General features: G+C 41.9%; 1 protein-coding gene across 1 annotated transcript in view; it reads left to right on the top strand.

Moving 5' to 3' along the window:
- zdhhc17 (zinc finger DHHC-type palmitoyltransferase 17) overlaps positions 1-21,351 on the top strand; it is a 37,983-nt gene that overhangs the window by 4,904 nt on the left and 11,728 nt on the right. Inside the window, exons 3-11 of the mRNA XM_035620982.2 lie at positions 8,892-8,995; positions 9,563-9,685; positions 10,888-10,965; positions 12,672-12,816; positions 13,719-13,783; positions 14,771-14,933; positions 15,066-15,191; positions 16,639-16,781; positions 17,405-17,505. Of these exons, the coding sequence (XP_035476875.1) occupies positions 8,892-8,995; positions 9,563-9,685; positions 10,888-10,965; positions 12,672-12,816; positions 13,719-13,783; positions 14,771-14,933; positions 15,066-15,191; positions 16,639-16,781; positions 17,405-17,505 (1,048 nt within the window). The remainder of the gene's footprint in view (positions 1-8,891; positions 8,996-9,562; positions 9,686-10,887; positions 10,966-12,671; positions 12,817-13,718; positions 13,784-14,770; positions 14,934-15,065; positions 15,192-16,638; positions 16,782-17,404; positions 17,506-21,351) is intronic.

Below are 21,351 nucleotides of genomic sequence, written 5' to 3'. Positions count from 1 at the left end.
ACATTCTTACCTAGTTGGTGAGATGCAGAGCTGGAAAAGCTAACCACGTAGCTGCATCCATACCTTGTCAGCTGAGTGCAAACCAACATCAATGACATCATCTACTACGTCGATGGAAGTTTAACGAACGGTAAAGTGACATGTATTCACACCAAACTGCTTTGTCCAGGACTCGCAGTTTGACACGCCCTCCAACCAAACAGTTCCAGTGGTCGCATTTACAAGTAAACAATTTAAAAGTCTGGTTTTCCACGTTGAACGTTTCCCCCGATGACGAAAGAAAACCTAATGTAATAATGCAGATGAAGCAACAAAACGACAAAAAACCATCCATACACAATCCATAGAACAACATCGGAACATTATCTCTGCAAATTTCATGCTGATAAAGTGAAGCAGAGCAAAGTTACAGGCTTTATATGGACATGGTCAGATGTTCCATGTGAGGTTCCTCACTGGAAAACTCATTAATGGGAGCGAATTTATGGATCAAAACACAACTTCTCATGGCAAAATATTAAAGGTAAAACGTAGTTTATGTGTGACGCTGTTTGACGCAAATTTCTGCGTCGCTTAACTCACGTGAGTATCTGAGTTTGCAGCCTTTTCCTCCAGGGCCGAAGTGTTGTCTCGCTCTGACCGGGACTCACCCCGTTTACTTCCTCAACAGCGGCAAATAACACAGAGAAACTTTTCATCGGTCTTCAGATTCTGCGGCGTTTATCAACAGACTGAAACTTGCACCGCACATTCACTGCTGCAACAAACTGCTCCAACGCCACTCACATAACACAAGCTTTTTTGGAGTAAGTTCCATTCTCTGCATACTCCAGAACAGGAGTTGCCATCATTTGGGATGAACGTAAACAGTGCGACGCATTCTACACGAATCGACTCGATTACATTGACGCGTTGTTGCAGCCCTACATTGTACATTACCAGCGAAATAATGCTAAAGACGACATTTCTGATCGGAGTTCAATGGTGGAATGTAGCTAAGTATATTAACCCAAATACTGTACTTTTAGGGGTACTTGTACTTGAGTATTCCCATGGCATTTCATGCTACTTCATACTTCCACTCCATTTCAGAGGGAAATATTGTACTTTTAAGTCCACCGCATTTATTCCACAGCTAGTGTTACTAGTTACTTTTCAGATCAATATTTTATACGTAAAATGTATGATCAGTTTGTCATATATACATTAGGGTTGGGCGATATAGCCTAAAAATTATATCACGATAATCAATATGCGATGTCGATATTTCTGACGATATAGAAAAAAAATCTGAACAACTTTGTATTGGTGATTGCAGCGGCATTTATTAGTACAAAAAAATGCAGGGCATTCAAGTACAAATGTCAACAAACAGCAGCAAAACAAACAAACCTTCAGTCAAAATGTACACACTCACTGTTTATGAAAATAATATACAAAAGCTTTCAAAACAGATGCCTTGCATCTTTTTGTTGGTATTACCAGTGTTTCATCTAGAATTTTTTTCAGCAGATCAGCAGGCTGACGTTGACAAACACACACACACACACACACACACACACGCTAATAAACACCCCGTATTTACAGTGTGCCTCGTCGCCGCTTACTCTGTTAAAAGTTCAGCCCGATTCTTTTGAATTCCATAGATGCCTAAATATTTACAGGAGGAGACTTGTTTGATCCGTGTTTTGTGGACAGTATCAGGTAGAGGATACAAGTTCACTGGTAGACCAACAATTATTATTCTGTTTAATACATACTGTAGTTGGCTTCACTTACAGTTGACTTGCTGTTCCAACAGCAATCCTGTTTTTCCTTGTTGGTTTGTCGCCAGCAGGTCAAATCGACTAATATGCCTTCAGGATTTGTCTGTAACTGTTAATCTCGACAGTGTGCAGTTCAAATGATTCTCATCTGTAATGTCCAGTCAGTCCTGGCTGATGAGTTAATGTAGCCTGTTAAAACAGACTGAAATGGATAAGGATTTTTAACATCTGGATTTGGCTTTTGTAATGACAAGAGTGTCTTGAAATGTTTGTCGCCAAGACTCTCCATGTGGGCTGGTGATCCAAAAAAATCTAAATTCTAGCACTGAATGTGACAGTTCTGCTCACACGCAGGATGAAACTCAAGTGGTAATGTTGTTTCATCGTGAGCAGTGAAATTGCCACAAATACATTTGCATCCATTTCAGTACTGGCCTGCCTGTTCATAAATAATTCCATAATGGGGGAAATGTGATCAAATTATCCATAACGGCTGCACGTCTTGTGTAAACACACACTGTACGTTAATCCTGTCTTGTCAGTTTTGTTTTAGCTTGCACAAAGGAAGCAAGACAGACACAGGGAGACAGGTGTGTGTAATGTAATCCTCAATCCCCTTTTTCAGGAAGTCTCTTGATTATGAGCAGATATTAAGGCTCATTTCTTTAAGATATTATGACACCCTTTATCCTTTAGTGAAACTTAATATCACTTTTAGATCCAAAATGGTTGAGTTATATCTCCACATTGACATTTGATCTGTGTCGGTCAACATAAGTCATCTCCCTGCCTAGGTCTAATGCAGGTCACATTTTTCTTGGCTTTGGTGTCCCAGTGTCTCTTTTAGGAATGATAAATGTCATTTAACCTTCAACAACACTTTTCTGAAAATGCAGATAGGGAGAAGAGTGATGGTGTTGACATCTGAAACATCCATGTATTTATTGCTTGGGTAATGATATTCTCTGTAATTTTACTTTATGGTAGACAACGGCCATATGCACAGATTCTGTATTAAAGCTCTGTGCACTGTACTGGTACTGTACTGGTACAGGTTAAACTGACGAGTCAAAATTTGTAGGATGTTCTGAAGGCTACAAATTCATGATAACACTGTAGGAGACTACAGTACTGCAGAGAGGAAGCATTTTATCTATCTGATAGATAACATGATTCCGCTCTGCAGTACTGTAACACCCAGGACTAGACTAACATGATGAACTGTTAGTCTTTGCTGACTGTTAAAGATCTGTCCTGTTTGACACTTGGGAAAACTCTGCCCTATAAGATAGACGTTCTCTTGATGAATGGAAATATAATTACCAGCTGTTCTTTGCTCCTTTGACACAGCCAGGAACTGACGATGCCTTTTCCTAAGCTGCAATCAGACATGCACTGAAGCCCGAACATTTTCCTTCAATTCTCCGAAGGAGCTGTATATCAGAACGCAAATGGAGGCCGGCGATTTTCCGGAATTTTTCCTGCCTGCCCTATAGTAAAATTTGAAAATATTAGGGCTGAACGATTTGGAGGAAATATCGAATTGCGATTTTTCTAACAGATTGCGATTTCATTTGCGATTATAATTAGCGCACACACTGACAGAGAGCGAGATGTGTTGAAGAGGAGAAGGGGAGAGAGCTCTCTCTCCGTCAGCAGTCTGTCTCTTTAACGAGGGAATAGTCGTGGTGTTTGTCACCTCACGGTGCCATGTAGGACATTTTCATACGGAGTAACAGTCTCAAACAACTCATGTGTTTCTGTGTTCGTCACTACTGTCACTGACTTTTTGGCCGTACACTCGTCATGTAGCCGCTGTGGCGCTGTGCCAAGCGCTGAAATAGGTTGGTGGTGTTGCCTCGTGAAGTAGCAACGGTAGCGCGGCATGTTCTGCACAACACCTGACGCTGCGCAGCATCGTCCTTTTTAAAAAGGAAGTGCTGTTCCTCTTGGGTTAGGGTCAAAGGGCTAAATTCTCCACTGTATCAGTTTCCGACTGTTTTGTCGAGCTTGAGGCCATTGCGCAGCAGGTTATAGCGCAGTGTGACTGATGCTTGTTCTTGGAGCAGAGTGCTCCATTCGCTTGCGTATCACGTGACCAGTGTAATCGCGTCCCTTGCGGTTAGAAAATCATGTTTTATCATATCTCAATATTAAAATCTCCGGAAAATTCACAGCGAGCGAGTTGGCTCTCAACTCTGGTGCCACCCCTCCCCTGATTGATCTGGAAATGTCCCTGTCGTTGTGAACTCCAGAAGATGTCAAAAAAAATTGCGTCTGGAAATTTGTCCGGAGTTCATCTCTGAAAAAAACCCTAGTTTCCCTTATGTGGATGTCACTGCTTGACCTGATGCTGAAGCCTGCAAGACTTCAGACCAACTTAGTCAAGTTGTTGAGTCAGGATTCAGTGTTGCAGGCTGAGCCAGTGCGTTGAAGAGAAAGCTGTTTGCTGAAGTTTAATACATACACAAGCGCCATGCAATGGTACAGCATTTTTTATGCAGGATGATGTGCAGGAGTGCCAGAGGTGAATACTTTGCATCAGAGAAGTGATATAGGCCTCTTAAACTTGGCACACATGACAATATACCAAACCACACCTGCTTGTGCTTGTCCAAAGGTTATTTTCTCCAATCTCACCTCTAGGGTAAACTGTCAATCATGATTTAAGATGAGTCACAGCTTCTAGCTTCCTTTTACATTATTGTATAGAATGACTATGACCTTTTGGTTGCACATATACCTGTCTTGTTGATGGTCGTAGCATCATCATAAATTTAGTGTCTCTTCTGCGTTTGCCCGACACAGGCTCGGCTTTACGTTGCCCCTCTCTTCCACAGAGTGCTGCTTGGTATCTGGGTCGACTAGTAAACTGTGGCGAGAGCAGAGTGAAACTGAATGCGTGAAGCACCTGAATTAGAGCATCTGAACTTTCCTCTCCTTTCTTTTTTTTTTTCTTGGAATGAGTTCAACATGTCGAATACAAACTTCTTTTTGAGGAGCGTAAGAGATAAAGGTTCTAGGCCTCCAATCTCTTTTGAAAAGGCAAATGGGTTTTCTTGCATTAGAGGCGTAAATAGGTTTGGGACAAGGACAGTCACTTGATTTCATTCCTCTTCGTGGTGCAAAGTGGAAAACGTGCATTCTGTCTGCTTGGAGCATTCCTATAATTTCCTTACAAACAAATGCTTCCACCTCTGCCTCCTCCTGATCTGTGGATGTAGACTGTGCCTCGGATATTGAATTGCCCCTCCAAATGGCTCTAATTTCAGACTGGATCTGATTGTGGGCTACGGGCACAGCCAGTGAGAGGAGGAGGACAATAGCAATACGCAGTTTAGTCATTGCAGATGCAATGAAGAAACAATTGGTTTTTTTTGTTTTCCTGATTGAAATCTAATTTAATAAATAAGCTTATTGTACTGTCTCTCCCACTATTTCTGCTACTGCCGTTCATCCAGCTGGATTTTCAGAAGTGGTGCTGTCCCACATTTTTTGGCTCATGGCACGTGACCTCCCTCTCCCCAAGGAGTGGGTGCCATATGTCCCAGTGACCAGCTCCAGTGACATGAGCCAGGCCTGCTGCCTCTCTGCACAGATGAGAATCCAATAATCAATGGCTAGCACGAAATGGATAATATCTTTAATTGATATTATAATCTCCATCTTCTAGCCAGTTGTTGTATGCTTTTTCAGGTACATACTCAAGGGGTGAGAAAATGCACCGGCTGCAATTATCACTGCAGTTACAAATGCCATCATTCGCCTTTTAGATGGCTGGAGGGAATGAAGACCGGGAACAGGCCAGTGTTATTGGCAAGGGGTCAGAGGTCATCTTCACAGAAGGCTGAGATGGAGAAAGTTACCTAACATCTGGTGTCTCAAGCCCCTTTCACACTGGCAAAAAACCTGCTTAAACCCGCTAACACCCGGCATTTTCTGCAGTGTGAAACCTTTTAATCGGCATTCAGCCCCGGGGTCCAATCACTCTGCAATAGACCCGGGTATTAATCAGCTTCACTACCGATCGGCATTGATGTGAACGTCACACCCGGATGAACACACAAATTTTTGCCCTGACGGAGGCAACGAAGGCTCAACGTTTCCGTCGGTAACCGCTGTTACCTCACCAGCTGTAGTAAAGCCACCTCGCATGTAGCTAGCTCGCTTAGCCTAGCTTTGGGTCGTTGGTGGTAACAACTAACACAATCCAGATCATCGATGATGTTTAGAACGGGGCACTTTATTTCAGCCCTTCAGCGGACATACACGGCATCAGGCGGTCTCTCATTACACAGTGGCCATAAACTGTCCGTAACACGGATGTTGTGGTGCCCATTCTCCTTGTGGCTGCAGCTACGTACACAACAGAAGGACACAGAGCCAAGCTTCTTCTTCTCTCATACACACACTTCAAAACCCATATGGTCACCTGCTTAAAGGGCCAGGCTCGGCTCGTAACACTGCTCTGAGTCTTTAAACGTAGTACAAGATATAAGGTAGCGTTGACCACCAGCTCACGGGTTACCATGCTTTCTGTTGTTTACTACACTGTTCTTCTTCTTTGTTTTACGGCGCGGACCGCTCTCTACCTCCATCTATGGCCGCCAACTGTCACTACACGATCATCAGACCCTGGTCTGCACGCAGTGTGAAAGTGGCCAATTGCCGATTCAACGCGGGTCAACCCGCGTTTAAAAAAACCGGGTTCTACACGGTAAAAAAAAAAAAAATCCCTCTGCTGGTGAACGTGCATCCAGAAGTGATAGAAATTGTTGGTCTTGCTTTTGGCCCGACCCCAAGAAACCTTATATCAGTTTCACTGCATTGCTTCTGTAATTTTGCATAATTCTGATGGAAAAAACAATATTGGGAGACCACATGGCAGGAATTTTAAAGAAGATACTGGGAAGATTGTTGTCATATACTGAACACTAGGCACTGGGTAGCAACAACAATTTTGACAGATCGCTTGTGTCGCCGCCTTTACTTGCTAAACATTTGCTACAATTGTGACGAGCGTTGTCTCCATTGATTTGGGTGACGTTCAACCAGACTTTCGACTGGCTAGTGTCTGCCAGTGCTGCGTGTCAGGAACTGGCCGTGCCCCCTGTACAGCACACATACACACGGATCTCTCCTCTGATTGGCCAGCCGGCCCACTTTGTTCTGATTGGTCAACTGCCTCCTTCAGCGCATGTAGGATCTAGTGTTGGTCTCATCTGGGGATGTGCCATTCTAGCCGCTAGTCATGGCCTTATGCACTTCCAAAACATCATGATGTTACGGAAACATCGGCTGGATTATTGACGAGCCATCTCAGTAGCAGTGTTTTCTCTTTTCCTTTACCGCAGACTTGCATACACAAAAACCTATACAACAGGCTAGAGGAAAGGGAATGAATGAAGAAAACCTAATGTCTACTTTAACAGTGGCTTTGTCTGTTTTGTTTCCCAGTAAGCTGGGACAGTGAGCCAGCATGCACAACACCAGGACCCAGGACATGGAATTCAACCATCAATCATTTCTCAATTTGCATGTTCTGTTCCTATTTTAACATGTCAAAATGGCATGTTGGCAGTTTGTTGTTTAATAGTATGCAATTTATATCTAACAAATTAAATGTTATTTTCAACTCTGATATTGGACAGAGAAATTCCTCTCATGTTGCTCAGTATAAAACACAGCTTGTTCATATTAGATTTTCCGATGCACCCTCTCCATCTTGCTTCCCTGTCACCATTCCCCATGATGGCAGAGATGCTGGCTCAGCACGTCCCCCTGGCGCTGTGGGGAGGCCCAAGCTAAACTTGGACGCAAGATGGTGCAGCTTGATGCTCTGCATAAGCCTGCCATGTCCTCGGCCCCCCCACCTCAGAGGCCTCTTCCTCATTCCCCATCGTCATATGCATTAAAGCAGCTTCACAGCCAAAAAGGCTTACAGGCCCGCCTGACTGTAAACAAAAGGATTGAGCTTTAGTTGAGGTGGATGTCAGGTTAGGCATCAAGATCCTTGTTTTGACACTAAATTTGATACAAAATGATTCATTTATCTACCTCTCGATTTCTGGGTGGTTTCAGTTATAGATTAGTATTAGAAATAATTCAATCACATACATTTCTTCTTCTGTCACTTGAATGCAGAAGAGATTTAGCTCAGTTTACATGTGTCAGCTCTTTTTCACAAAGTCAGGAGTCAGAATTGCAGAAGCCAGTGTGAGGGCCCTGTGCTCTCGTTTCCGAGTGATGGAGGTTAATTGTGGTTTCCGTGGTGTTACTATGGAGGCCAATTTAATGTGAGAAGCACAGTTGCTGCATCTGTGTGACGGATAAGATCTTTCTGTGTCTCTCTCCTTCTGCCTCATCAGCTATTTATCTGAATGTGTAAGTGTCTTGAAGCAAGACACTGTGTGTCTGCATCACCAGAGGCTCTGTCCTGTAGTTGGCTCCAAACCTGTTTCTGTCATGCCCCATTAGAAGCCAGCCTGCCAATTTTGTATTACACCTTTTTATTTTGCTGTGAGTACATTTTGCTAACTAAAATCTTGATATCCTCGTGAGCCTCGGTTTAGCCTGCTGGTGTGGGTAGCAGTTATTTTATTTTTGGCAAAAAAAAAAAAAATTGTAAACTGTTATTTTGGGTTATATTATTTAGGGCAGTATTGATTAATGACTGATTCGTTATTGATTTATCTGCCACAATGTTTCCCATTAATTACCTGTCGCTGCCCAAAACAGTTTCATGAACTCAAGGACATAAAAAATAAGGCTCTCTATCTCCACAGTTAAAATCGAATTCTTTGAAACACTTGAAATTTATTTTGTCGTTTAAGTGAGTAATTGTTTTGTTGAAAATGAAATTCAAAATATCTCGGATGCCATGGTCATGTCTTGACCTGACTCACAGTCTACATCCTTAAGATATTCGACTCACCGTCATGTGTTGAGAAGACGAGCAGCAAACACTCCCATTTGAGAAGAATGTACCGGGGAATTTCTGTCAGTTTAGCTTGAAAAATGACTGAAACGATTAATCGGGTAACAAAGTTTATTGACCTGTTAAAGTACCAAGCCCTCACTGACTTATTTCTATGCCTTTCTTTTGTCCTCGCAATTTCTTTTCAGGAAATCAAACCCCAGAGTCATTACAACCACGGCTACAGTGAGAATGTCAGCCGTAAAAACCATGTGGACGACTACAGCACCTGGGACATTGTCAAAGCCACACAGTGAGTGGATAATGTGTGTTGTTCTGTCACATTGTTTACGAGTTAGTTGTTGGCCTGATTAGACTTGTCATCATTTCTGGAGGCAACATGTTTACTCATTTTCTCAAGTTACCAAAGAGATACCATTTTAAATCTGGAACTAACACCACTATGTTTTTGACTGTGGTTTTCTGATTCCGTCTGTGCCAAAGATGTGATTCACAAGCTCAGAAAATGGTGAGAGAATTTATGATGGGGAGAGGGAAGAACCGTGGAAAAATCTTCCTGTAAGAGACAATGAAAGCTTTGTCTGACTTGTTACATTTAACAACAGTTTCCTGTTGTTTTGATTTGAGGTCAGGAAAAGCTGGTTTATAGACAGCCAGTTCCAAGTTATGACACAGATACAGTATCTGTGTGTATGTGAGTTTTTTAGGTTGTCAGTTTGTTTGTGTGTGCGTGCGTGCGTGCGTGCGTGCATTTTGTCAGTGTGTCCAAGTTGCGTTTATTTAACCCTGTTTTATATTTGTCTGCACTTGCGTTTTGTCTGCGAGAAGACTTTAATCTCTCTCCGCTCCTCTTCCTCAGGTACGGTATCTTCGAGCGCTGCAGGGAGTTGGTGGAGGCGGGCTTCGATGTTCGGCAACCAGACAAAGAAAATGTTACCCTCCTCCACTGGGCTGCCATCAACAACAGGATAGACTTGGTCAAGTGAGTCACCACGATTGTGTATGACGTTGGCAGTAGCTGAGAGGTTATGATATATGAGGTTGGGGTTGGATGAATCCCAGGACTGTGGTTTTACTGGCCAGTTCTCAGGTGCAGGTTTTAAATGGGAAGCAGAAGGTCACAAAATATAAATTTACAACCTATTCTTTGCGACTAAAGCAAGACTAAAATTAATGAAAAATAACTTTCATCAACAAATAAAGATTAAACTATAATGTTAAAGAAGGACATCAGTGGGAGTACTTTCTATATCCTCTGGTTAGTAAAACAGTTTTTTTCCATAAGTCAGACTCCACTTGATGTTTAGTGAGGAACTCCATTAAAAGTTATGCGTCTCTCCGTACACTAATCTGGCGTCATCTCGTCATCTGACATATCTGTTCTTGGACTAAATTCACCCACAACCCATCCAGAGGCGGCAACAAAATTACAAGAAACTAACAGGCCCTGGGCTGACAGTTTGAAAAATTCAGGTGTTAACTTAAATTTGTCACCCATTTTTATAAAATATGTATTTATTTATTATCAATTATCGACAAATCATTTTCTAAGTGGTTTTGGTGGCAGACGTTCCATAAATGGTGTAAAAAATGAGATGAAAACAGGAGAAATTAATGTGTTGACTTGTGGAATTAAACTTTTTGTAGTTTATTGTTGTGTGGTTTTGTTTGGGGTTAAAAAGGTTATTGTTAAAAGTAGATTCAGTTTTGTGTTTCAAATTACATCTTTAATGTAAATAGCATTTTGGTGACTTTTCTCTCACAAACGTGAAAACTTATTTAACATATTAGCATGTTTTTTCTTTGTACAGTTATCAGACGATATTGACCTATCGCTGATTTATCGATACAGAACATAATGCAGGAAAAGAGTCGTTTAGAAATTTTGATCCTGATGAAAAAATGCTTTGTACCAAATTTAGCTACTAGTTAATTTTTCCTTCCATCTCTAAAACAAATGGACCAACAACTTACAACCTTCCTGCCTACAATATGTATATAATTTGTATTAAAACTCCCTTAAATCTATATTGTTTCAGAAGGTATCTGCATGTGCAACATCCCTCTACTGCTTTATTTCCTCAACGATCACATCAAAGTCTTCCCACGCAAAAAGTGTTCCGATTCTCGTGTAGATCCAATATACAGTAACACCTGACACTTGTGACACTTTCGTGTGTGCAGATACTACATATCAAAGGGAGCCATAGTTGACCAGCTGGGAGGAGACCTGAACTCCACACCTCTGCACTGGGCCACCAGGTAACAACATGTCTGCCATTTGTTTGACACAGTTCGTCCACAGAGGGTTCGCTTGCTTTGACCTGACACTATCCATCCAGATGTTTTCACCTATCTTTTGCTGGTTATATCAGAAAGAAACTGGATTTACGAGATGCCTATTTTAGCTCCTCTCTTCCAGTTGCTTGTCAATTGTAGCAATGAGGTTATGAAGCAAGGCAAAACCAAGTCCACAATACCGGAGATCAGGTTGTCGTCCTCCAACAAACATACATTTATAAACTTGAACCTAAACTGTTCAGCATCTTCTCCTATAATACTATTTTCATTATTCACTGCTTGTTTTACCAGTAGATCCTCTGTGTTATCGTCATAGTTTCAAGGTGTTTTTTTCCCTCTTTGTAACTATCACTCACTGGTGATAAAAGGACATGTCACATGTGGCCCACAACTACCCCAGTTACCCCACCCAAAGCAGACGTGGGGAGGCATGAAACTCTCTCCTCTTGAATTATTGATTGGTTTGACAACGGGCACAGGAGTCCTGTGTCCTCCTCCACCTCCCCATCCCCCTCCACCACCCGCCAATGACCTTTAAAAGCCCCTCGTCGACCCTTGTCTGTAAGACCTCAGCCATTCACACACACACATGCCGGAGCTGGGTGTGCTGGGTGTTACTGGCTTTGTCCGCTCAGGTTTACACACTGCAAATTACAGGTTTTGTGTGGTGAAAGTGACACACTCACTCACTCACTCACTCTCTCTCTCTCTCTTTCTTTCTCACTCCATCATTTTTCCTTTATTGTCCTGTGGGGGGATGTTTACATTGCAGACAGGGCTAGTAATAAACCTACAATCTGAAAACCTGATAGACTGTCCGCAATAAAAGCATCACCAGAGAGACATTTAGTGATGAGACAAGGCAGGGAATCGGGCTCTCAATATTGGACCAGCATTTGAGGGAAACATCCTTCCTTGTGCAGATGTAGCAGTTGATTAGAACGGATAGTATATCTAGATCTTTAGACTGTTGAGTTTACCCTGGTCACCCTCTCAGCATATAAGGTGATAAACAGCCTTGGATTTCTTCACCCCAAACCCCTGAAAGAGTGGAGGTATTTGTTCCTGCATATTATTATTTTTTTTAGCTACAGCGGTGGTAACAGTGACAGGAGGTGTTGTGTTTCCAGGTTGTTCCTTTGTCCTTCTTCCCATCTCACTCATGTAATTGCAATATCTCGGTAACGGCGTGACTGAATTTCTTCAAATTTTGGTGCAAACATTCGAAGTCACTGTGGCCTTGCAGAACACACTCAATTTTGTCATGCTAATTATGACAAAAATAAACTTCTTTAATAAAATTTCTTCGGTCTTCACTACATGTTTTGGGGTCTCTGTCGGTATGTATACATGTCTGCACATCTGGCAGGAACCCCTGCAGGGAATTTCAGTACATCTGGCACAAATGTCCACTTGGACTGATTAGATTTTGGTGGTCAAGGTCACTGTGACCTCACAAAGTCTTCACTATGCAGTAAATATATAAATATATATACACACACACACACACACACACATATATATATATATATATATATATATATATATATATATATATAGACTCTGATACTGCAACTTGACTAATTTGCAGAGGCATACATCTTGTGGAACAGGATGTCATGGGTAGTGTGTGCATCTCCTATAAATCGTTCTTCCTATCCTACCAGACAAGGCCATCTATCCATGGTGGTGCAGCTCATGAAATACGGCGCAGACCCATCTTTGATCGACGGCGAGGGCTGCAGCTGCGGCCATTTGGCTGCCCAGTTCGGCCACACCTCCATCGTAGCCTACCTTATCGCTAAAGGACAGGTAAGAAACTTACAGCAGGGCAGGCCAAAGCTTAGTCTTTCTTGGACTGTAGAGGTGTTCCGATTGTATTTTTCCTTCCTAATGCCGATTCTGATACCTGGACTAAGAAAATAATAACTTCCATCCATCCATCCCATTATCTACCATGGCGCGAGGTGGGGTTCACCGGTCGTCAACGAATCACAGGGCCAACATACAGAGAACAACCATTCACCCGCACATTCACTCCTACGGTCAATTTAGAGTCTCCAATTAACGTAACCCCAATCTGCATGTCTTTGGGCTGTCGGAGGAACCCGGAGAACCCCGGAGATTGAAGCTGAATAAATCATGGGATAAACAACAATTCCTTTAAAAACCTGTTAACGTGCAGCCAAAGTTTAAAAAATAAAATTCCCTGAGTCTGTGTCTTCGCCGCGCACAACTGCTGTTTTGGAGCGGCAAAGAGGAAGTGATTTCCGGGGAAAGAACATTGCTGCTTTATCTGGGTGAAACTAACATACCGTAAAGACGTGGTTATCGGGTCGGTACTTGAATTTGGTTACTCGCCGATGCCTGATCCTGCATTTTCAACAGGATCTGAGGCGTTTCCAATCCTTGTATCAGAACCGGAACATTTGTACTTTCTTGTCATGAGGAGAAAATAATGTTTAAATGCATATAGTAAATATTAACACAAGAGCAAATGTAGTTGTCACACAACTGAAATTTCCTTAGGGGTTTTAATTTCCCCCTTGCTCCTGTTTGTGTCTGCATTGTTTGGGCTTTGTGTCTGTTTTGACATAATCTTCTACCGGTGCTCTCCATCAGGGGGAGCCCTACTGCCTCTCTTTATCCTCCTGACACCTCTCATTGGTTCCTCGGCTACCTCAGTGTTTCACTGCATCTTTCCTCTCTAACAGGATGTGGATATGATGGATCAGAACGGCATGACTCCTCTCATGTGGGCGGCTTACAGGACACACAGGTGTGTTGCAGGGAAATGTTGCGGTTTCGTCAACACCGATGTCCGTGTACAAGCCAGAGCGTGTCACACAGAACGTTCTCATGTGTGAATGAGCAGTAATTCATTAGAAAAACTGCGAACATGGGGAAACGAGTCCCCAGTCTTGCTGCTTAGCTTCATTTGAATATACCCTGACAGGCATTTTCCTCTGGGATCATTTCTATTTATATATTTAGCAGTTTCATGTATTAATCAATGAGAGCTAATTATGTCACTAGCAGCATAAAGTAAAGGTGAAGCATGATTCAGAAAAGAGAAAGGTTATTAACTTATTTAAATAAAGTGAACAATTAAATCAGATGTGCAAAAAATGATAGATAGATAGATTAGATATGACATTGTTGTCTTTCTAGCACTTAAACTGTTTCCTACATGTGTTAAACAGGACTACAAACAGCCCTTGACTGACCAAAGACATTCACCCAGAGGAACAATATGTTACAACTTGAACATGACCTATATTTCAATTCAATGTAATGTTGCGCTGAATTTTGTTGCCCAAGGTCTTCAGTGGTTCACTTCTGTTCACATCCATTAGATGTAATGTGCTGATCTCCTACAGCATCTTAAAACTGGTGTAAACATGTAGCGTTACTCTTAAAACCAAATTAAGTATTAAGTATAAACCAGATTCAAAACCACTTTAACTTCTACAGCTTTTCTGTTTTGCATTTTTTCCCCATTTCATCTTCTCCCTTTCTTTAACATGTCATGACATGTTGTAGAAAACAATCTTTTTTTTCTCTGCTATTCTATTAGAATTTTTTTATCAAAAGATATAACAACCTAATTTTGTTCTAGGTTGTTATTAATATTTTTGCTCCCAATGGAAAAAAAACTACTTTAATGAATCTTAAATGTTAACAAATTGCACAGTCCATTTTTATCAGGTAAGTTTCAACCATTCATGTGACCTGACTTGACTTTCTGCCTCCGTGTGTGTGATAGTGTGGATCCCACTCGGCTGCTACTAACCTTCAACGTCTCCGTCAACCTTGGCGACAAATATCACAAGAACACAGCGCTGCACTGGGCAGTGCTGGCCGGCAACACCACGGTTATCAGCCTGCTGCTGGACGCCAACGCCAACGTTGATGCACAGAACATCAAGGTAGATGCCTTCCCTTTGGCTTGCCCCTCTGTCCAAGCCATACCAATATTGGTATATTCATTGTGTTATAATAGTAAAAATTTGTTTCACGATGGTAGACGTGGAAAGACTGGTCTTTCTGTCATTTCTCAGGGGGAAACGCCGCTCGATCTTGCCAAGCAAAGGAAGAACGTTTGGATGATCAATCACTTACAGGAAGCACGGCAGGCCAAAGGCTATGACAGCCCATCCTACCTGAAGAGGCTCAAGATGGACAAGGTACACACACACACAAAGTAATACATTATATTACACATCAAAAAAGAAGGCAAGGAAGTCACAACGTCTCTGTTCATAATCAAGTCTAAACTTTAAAAAAAAACAAAGGTTTCTGGTTTACAGGACGACCCCCCGCCTTCTATTTCACTTGAAGCAGACAGGGGCAGACCAGCTTTTGTACTGCTCCAGTGCTGCAGCACGTCTGGGGTTAGCCATTACCTTGTGTCAGCCGTTCACTACTTTTCACAGTCCCAGTCAGTCAGTCCGACAGGAAGGAGAGGGTTTTTTAAATGACCGGTTGCGTTTAACAATGCGACTACCGGGAAAATATTGGAACAAAGCAGGAAGCTATTTTTTTCTCTCTTTTTTTTTTCAAACTGTCTTGTCTGACCACAGTGGTTGGTCATTCACGTGTATCCTGACAACAAACAGGAATTCAATGAACTTGAATCCTGGAATACGGGATTTTCACATATTTACTAGGTTTCCTGACAGTGTGGGTGAGACAACTGTGGTCAGTAATTTCCCGTCCTGGTGGAAGACGTGTTCAATTTCTTCTTTTTTCCTTTTTCTGACTTAGCAATTTTGTTTGTTAGAGCAATGCATGCATAAACCTGTTATTTTTTGCAACTTAAAAACTGTTTAACTCAGTTTCAATGTGTTGTGTTCTTTCCACTTGTCTGCTGGGACATAATTAGCTAATGAAGGTAAAGTGTAGAGTTAGACATACAGAGAGATTAGAAAAATGATGCCCATTCTTTGCATTCAAATTCTGCCTCACTGTCACTATAGATTCAGTAGATTATAGAATATTATTTGAGTCCCATTGAGGTCTGAGGTCTAGTCTAGATCATTAGCAGGTGCTGTAGTGAGTAGAGCTCCATAGTAAATTTGTGCACCAAACCTTTTTAGCTTGCTGCTACATCTCTTTATGTCACAGGGCTTGAAATAAATAAACAAAAAATTTAATTTCTTCTATTATGGAAGGGACACCTCATTGTTTATACTCAGGCATATGACGTCATCATCATTATCTATTGCATTAAACTTCTCATTCTGTTCTCTTCTGAACAAACTGCTCCCGGCTCTCTAGCTTCAAATAGAAAATACTGGAAATACGTTCTGTATTTTATACCACAGTACTGTATGTTCATATGTAGGGGTTTTGAGTCATATTTTTACTTAAACAACAGATTTCAAAACCTTTTATAGCTACAAAATCCTGTTCTCTTTCCTCCTGGTCCACTTCTCATCTGCATTTTTCTACATTTTCTTTTTTTTCGTCTTTTTTTGATATTTCTTCTTTCCTCTGCTCAAACACACATTTGTCTCTTATCAATCTACACTTTGTCTTTATCCTCTCTCTCTCTCTCTCTCTCTCTCTCTCTCTTTCTCTCTCGTCTCTGTCCACTTGTGTTCTTTATCCCGCCACCTTCTCCTCCTGCAGGAGTTCAGGCAGAAGGTGATGCTGGCAACGCCCTTCTTGGTCATCTGGCTAGTTGGTTTCATTGCTGACCTGGATATTGACTCGTGGCTGATCAAGGGCCTCATGTACGCCGGTGTCTGGATCGCTGTGCAGTTCCTCTCCAAGTACGTCTCAGTCACATAAATACACACACACCTCACACACGTGCATAAATCTAACACTTCTCCACACACAAAGGATGCTGCTAAAGTAAAAGCTCCACACATTTCTGTTGAATCAGAATAAACTATGTACAAATATTCCCGCATATAAACACACATTTAATTGCCGACATTTCTCATGTGACTAACTCATTCTCTACCTCTATCTCCCTCAAACACACACACACACACACACACCTACAAACTTTATACTCCTTTACTCCTCCCATCTGGTCCTTCTGCTGCAGATTGCTGTTGGCTGTGTGACTACAAGAACAAACATCAACCAGTCTGTTAGCTTTATAATTACTGACATTCTTTGAATACTTGCTTGAGGGGAGAAAAAATTAAATCAATTATCAATATGATTTGTGTAGAGTCCAGCTGCGGTTTGTCTTCGGGTCATGGTTTGGTTTCTTTTTCAATGTTCAGAACAAAGCGTCAGGTTTGTATTCGGCCATATGTGCTTCACATCTGCAGGAAGAATGCCTTTGTTATGAGCTGAGCAGTGTGTGAGGCTGATTTAAGAAACTTTGCCAACACAGACATTTCTCTTCTCTTGATCTCTCCTCTCTCCCTGTGTGCAGGGCTTTCTTCGACCACTCCATGCACAGCGCCCTCCCCCTAGGAATCTACCTGGCCACCAAGTTCTGGATGTACGCCACCTGGTTCTACTGGTTCTGGAATGATATCCTTTCTTTAGACTGCATCAGTCTTTACGGGTTTTTTTGTAAAGGAACAGTCTGACATTCTTAGGAAACTTAATAATTTGCTGTCATGCCAAGAGGTAGAAGAGAAGATTGATGCCACTTTAATGTGAAGTAGAAATTAAGCTACTGCATGCAGTCAGTCAGCTTAACATAGCATAGACATGGGGAAATGGCTAGACTGGCTCTGTTCACTTGTAACATAATCACTAAGTTTTTTCAAGTACAGAATTAACAATTCCTAGGTTGGAAGGTAAATAATTATGTTCCCAATTTCCAGATGGATGAATGACATTGAATCAAAAAACGTTTTGGCCTTTATCTGAGTCTCACCCTGAGCGACGTGCAGTGTTGGAGATATTAGGATTCAGTGTGTTGCTCAACGGCTGAAAAAACACTTACTGGCATATTTCTGCCATCAAGAACTTATAATTGACTGTAAATCCCTGCGACTTCTGAGGTCTCACATTTCAGATCTCACTGAAAAATCACCGTTGACCCAACCCTACATCAAGTGCAACTTTTGGCCATGAGTCAAATTCTAGTTTGGACTCCTGCGCCTCTTTCCAGCCGATCAGAGTTACAGATGGGCTTTTGTGTCCACTTAAAGTCAATTTTTTTTTACTCAAACGCAATCCGCTTGTGTGTGAAGTAGAATGCCAGTGGTTTGAGACCAGCCACATGCTGTCTCTTCACTGGAGTAAAGACAACAATTAAAAACCTTCCAGTTCCTTCCCATGTTCTTTTTAAATGGGAGTTTTATTCTTGGCTTGTTAGGTATTACACAAGTCATGCAATACATGCCAGGAGCTTTTATGTATCTCTTAGGTCTACCACTATGCTTGGCAAATATTTTTCTCGAGGCAGGGAGGATCTCCATAAAATATGGGCTTTCTTACTGTTTGAATTGCATTGTAATGTCAAAGATGAGTTACGGGCCAATGTCAGTGGATTAAAGTAGTGGGAAAGGAGAAAGCTTTATACAAAGAGCACGAGTTAATGGAAATTAAGGCGCCACAAGCTGATGGCTCTTTTGTTTATGTGTCTAAATTGACATACGGCGTCGTTTCCCCTGTCCGCTGTGTTTTCCAATTGTGAATGTGCAGCAGCTGCTGCAAAGGGACTCCACAGAGTTTCTGTTGGCCACAGCATGGCTGATCTCACATGTTTTTTTTTTTTGTTGTTGTTCATGGAAGAATTGCCTTTCTGTTCGGAAGCTGCTAATTGCGGGTGGTGAGCGGGTAGTTCTCGTTTGTGGAAGGCATTTAATTTGATGCCTCACTGCCTGACTAATGGGAAGGGAGAGTGTCTTTGACCTGAGGTTATTGAAAGGGAAAAGCAAGCTCTAAGGATCTTTTCATTTTTTTTCTCCTCTAATGCTGCTGGAGATGTGATGTGAGCAAGTTTTTCGTGAATGTATGGCATCTACTCCGGAGTCAGTTAGTAGGACTTTACTACATTGACAGTACAGGCTCTTGACCCGCTCACATGTGCATTGATCTTCAAATAGCAAATGTTTGGTGACGTTAACATCCTGGTTTGTTTACACATGGATCATTTACCACCTGGGAAATTGTCCCTTTGACTCCAGACACGTCTTTTCTTGTGTGAAGAAAGACGTGCGTGAGAGAAACTCTCACGCACTCCTATTTTGCCCTCCATCTATCAAGGGTGTCATTAAGTGTGTGTGTGTGTGTGTGTGTGTGTGTGTGTGTGTGTGTGTGTGTGTGTGTGTGTGTGTGTGTGTGTGTGTGTGTGTGTGTGTGTGTGTGTGTGTGTGTGTGTGTGTGTGTGTGTGTGTGTGTGTGTGTGGAATCTCTCCGCACTAATGGCGTCTTTCTCATGCCTTTTCAGTCCAGAGACATGCTGTTTCATGTCCCTGACAGCACAGACACATTCAATTTTGTCCTACTGTGCTGCTGACTACTGCTATCTATTTGATGTTCTGTTGAGCCGCTCACTTGGGGATGTTAGGTGGACATTTGGTTCTTGTCCAGTTGTCTACATGCATATTGAATTAGTGCACATTTATGCAAATCAAGTGGTATGCATATCATGAGGACTGTGGGACCCTGGAGGATTTTGTGATTGTTCTTATGTTCTTGTTTTATGTGGTGTTTTGAGACATGAACTCTGAAAAATTGGGTCCAGATATTCTGAGGAGTTTGTCTTTCCCATTAGACGAAGGCAGCAGGGAAATGTCCAAGTTAGATGTGTTCACACCAACACTACAATTTCCTGAAGACATTCTGTGGCCTCTAGGGAAAAGCATACAGGAGGCAGGATATGACAACAATTCTGCTGTCATCAACATGCCCACTCGCTCGCTGTTCATTTTTACGGAGATTTTACTAGTGGCCTGGAAGGAAAAGTTCTAGAAAATGTCTTGGGCGACATCTTTGGATATTTGCCTTTTCACATACAGCCCCGCCGGAAAGGTTTCAGGCTTCAGTGCATGTCCAAAAGCAGCTCTATAAATGTCAAAAAGTCCTTAAAAAAACACCTGTGAAAACTTTTCACATCTCCAGGTGAAGAATGCTTGATTTTTCCTTTGCCATTAATGATATTTCATGAACAGGACAGGAAAAGGAAGAAATTTTACATTTGATAATGTGACTGAGCAATTTCTGATTCATCGACTGATCAATCGTGTAATCATTGCAGCTCTGCATAGTTGTAAACACAGGAAGTGAAAGCAGTAGATTAGAGTAAGAAACAGGAGCTTGAGCTAGAACGTCAGACCATGCCATACTTTCTCATCATACTCCAAGCTAATCGCTGCGTGACGTTGGTGTGATTGGCGGTTAAAGAATTGCTGGACACAAAAACGTGTGGGTTTGAGCCACATTTTGATCATCTGACAACACTTCAACTGAAGCGGAGCGATGCTTTTAACCTCCTCCTTTGTAATCTCCTGTCTGTGGTGTCGAGGGAGGAATCAGTTTACTCTTTCTGACCCTAACCGGAGCCTGGTTACGTAAATTGCGGCCTGAGGCCAAGTGTGGGTTGCTGGTTAACGTTAGTTTTGTACGCGCCTGCAGTTCTAGCGAACCTCTGTTGAGCTTGGATCCGTAGACAAAAATATAAACCTTTCATTTGTGTCGGGGGGCTAAAAGATTCCAACATGTGGTTTAAAGCATCTTGTCCTGATGACATGGTCGAACATGTAAAAGGAGACATTTTCATTTCACGTTTTACTGTCTGGCCAACCTTTCATTGGATGATTTAAAATGCAAAGAACTAGTGCAGTGTAGAAGGACAAAGGACATCTTCTGCTGTCTGTTGTTGAATGCCCCAAGTCATCTCGCTGTTGGACGCCATTTCTTTCTTTGTTCTATCTTCCAGGTTCAAACCTTGTGTTTGCCATTTCTGACCCACTTTCAAAGTTGTTTCAAATGTTGCAAAGCTCATTATCCTCCTCTGGGCCTGTGGCTGAAATCCGATCAAATAACAAGGCTTTGAGCTCTGTGCAAATATTTTCCTTATTTGTCTGGAGGAAAAAGGAGGGGAAGAATTTGCTCATTCAATACATTTCCAGCAGGTTGAACATTGGGAAATAACAGAATGATGATGTTTGGAATAAGGCAATGAGTGCAACACTGATGAATGAAGGCCCTCGCTGTCTTGAAGAAACATTCAAATCGGTTGAAAAATTCTGAAACTTTCGTAAAGCTACACTGTAAAATTTTGAAGAACGTATTCACAGAAATTGAATGTATTGTCCATAATTGTGTGTTCATATATGTAAAATCAAAGAACCAATGTTTTTTCGTCAACTAACAAATGAGTTAAATACAGTTAAGTCAGGGGGACCCGACCTCCGTGTA

This window comes from Scophthalmus maximus, chromosome 12 (genome assembly GCF_022379125.1).
Source record: "Scophthalmus maximus strain ysfricsl-2021 chromosome 12, ASM2237912v1, whole genome shotgun sequence".
NCBI lineage: Eukaryota > Metazoa > Chordata > Actinopteri > Pleuronectiformes > Scophthalmidae > Scophthalmus > Scophthalmus maximus.
This window is presented reverse-complemented; position numbering and strand designations above follow the sequence as displayed.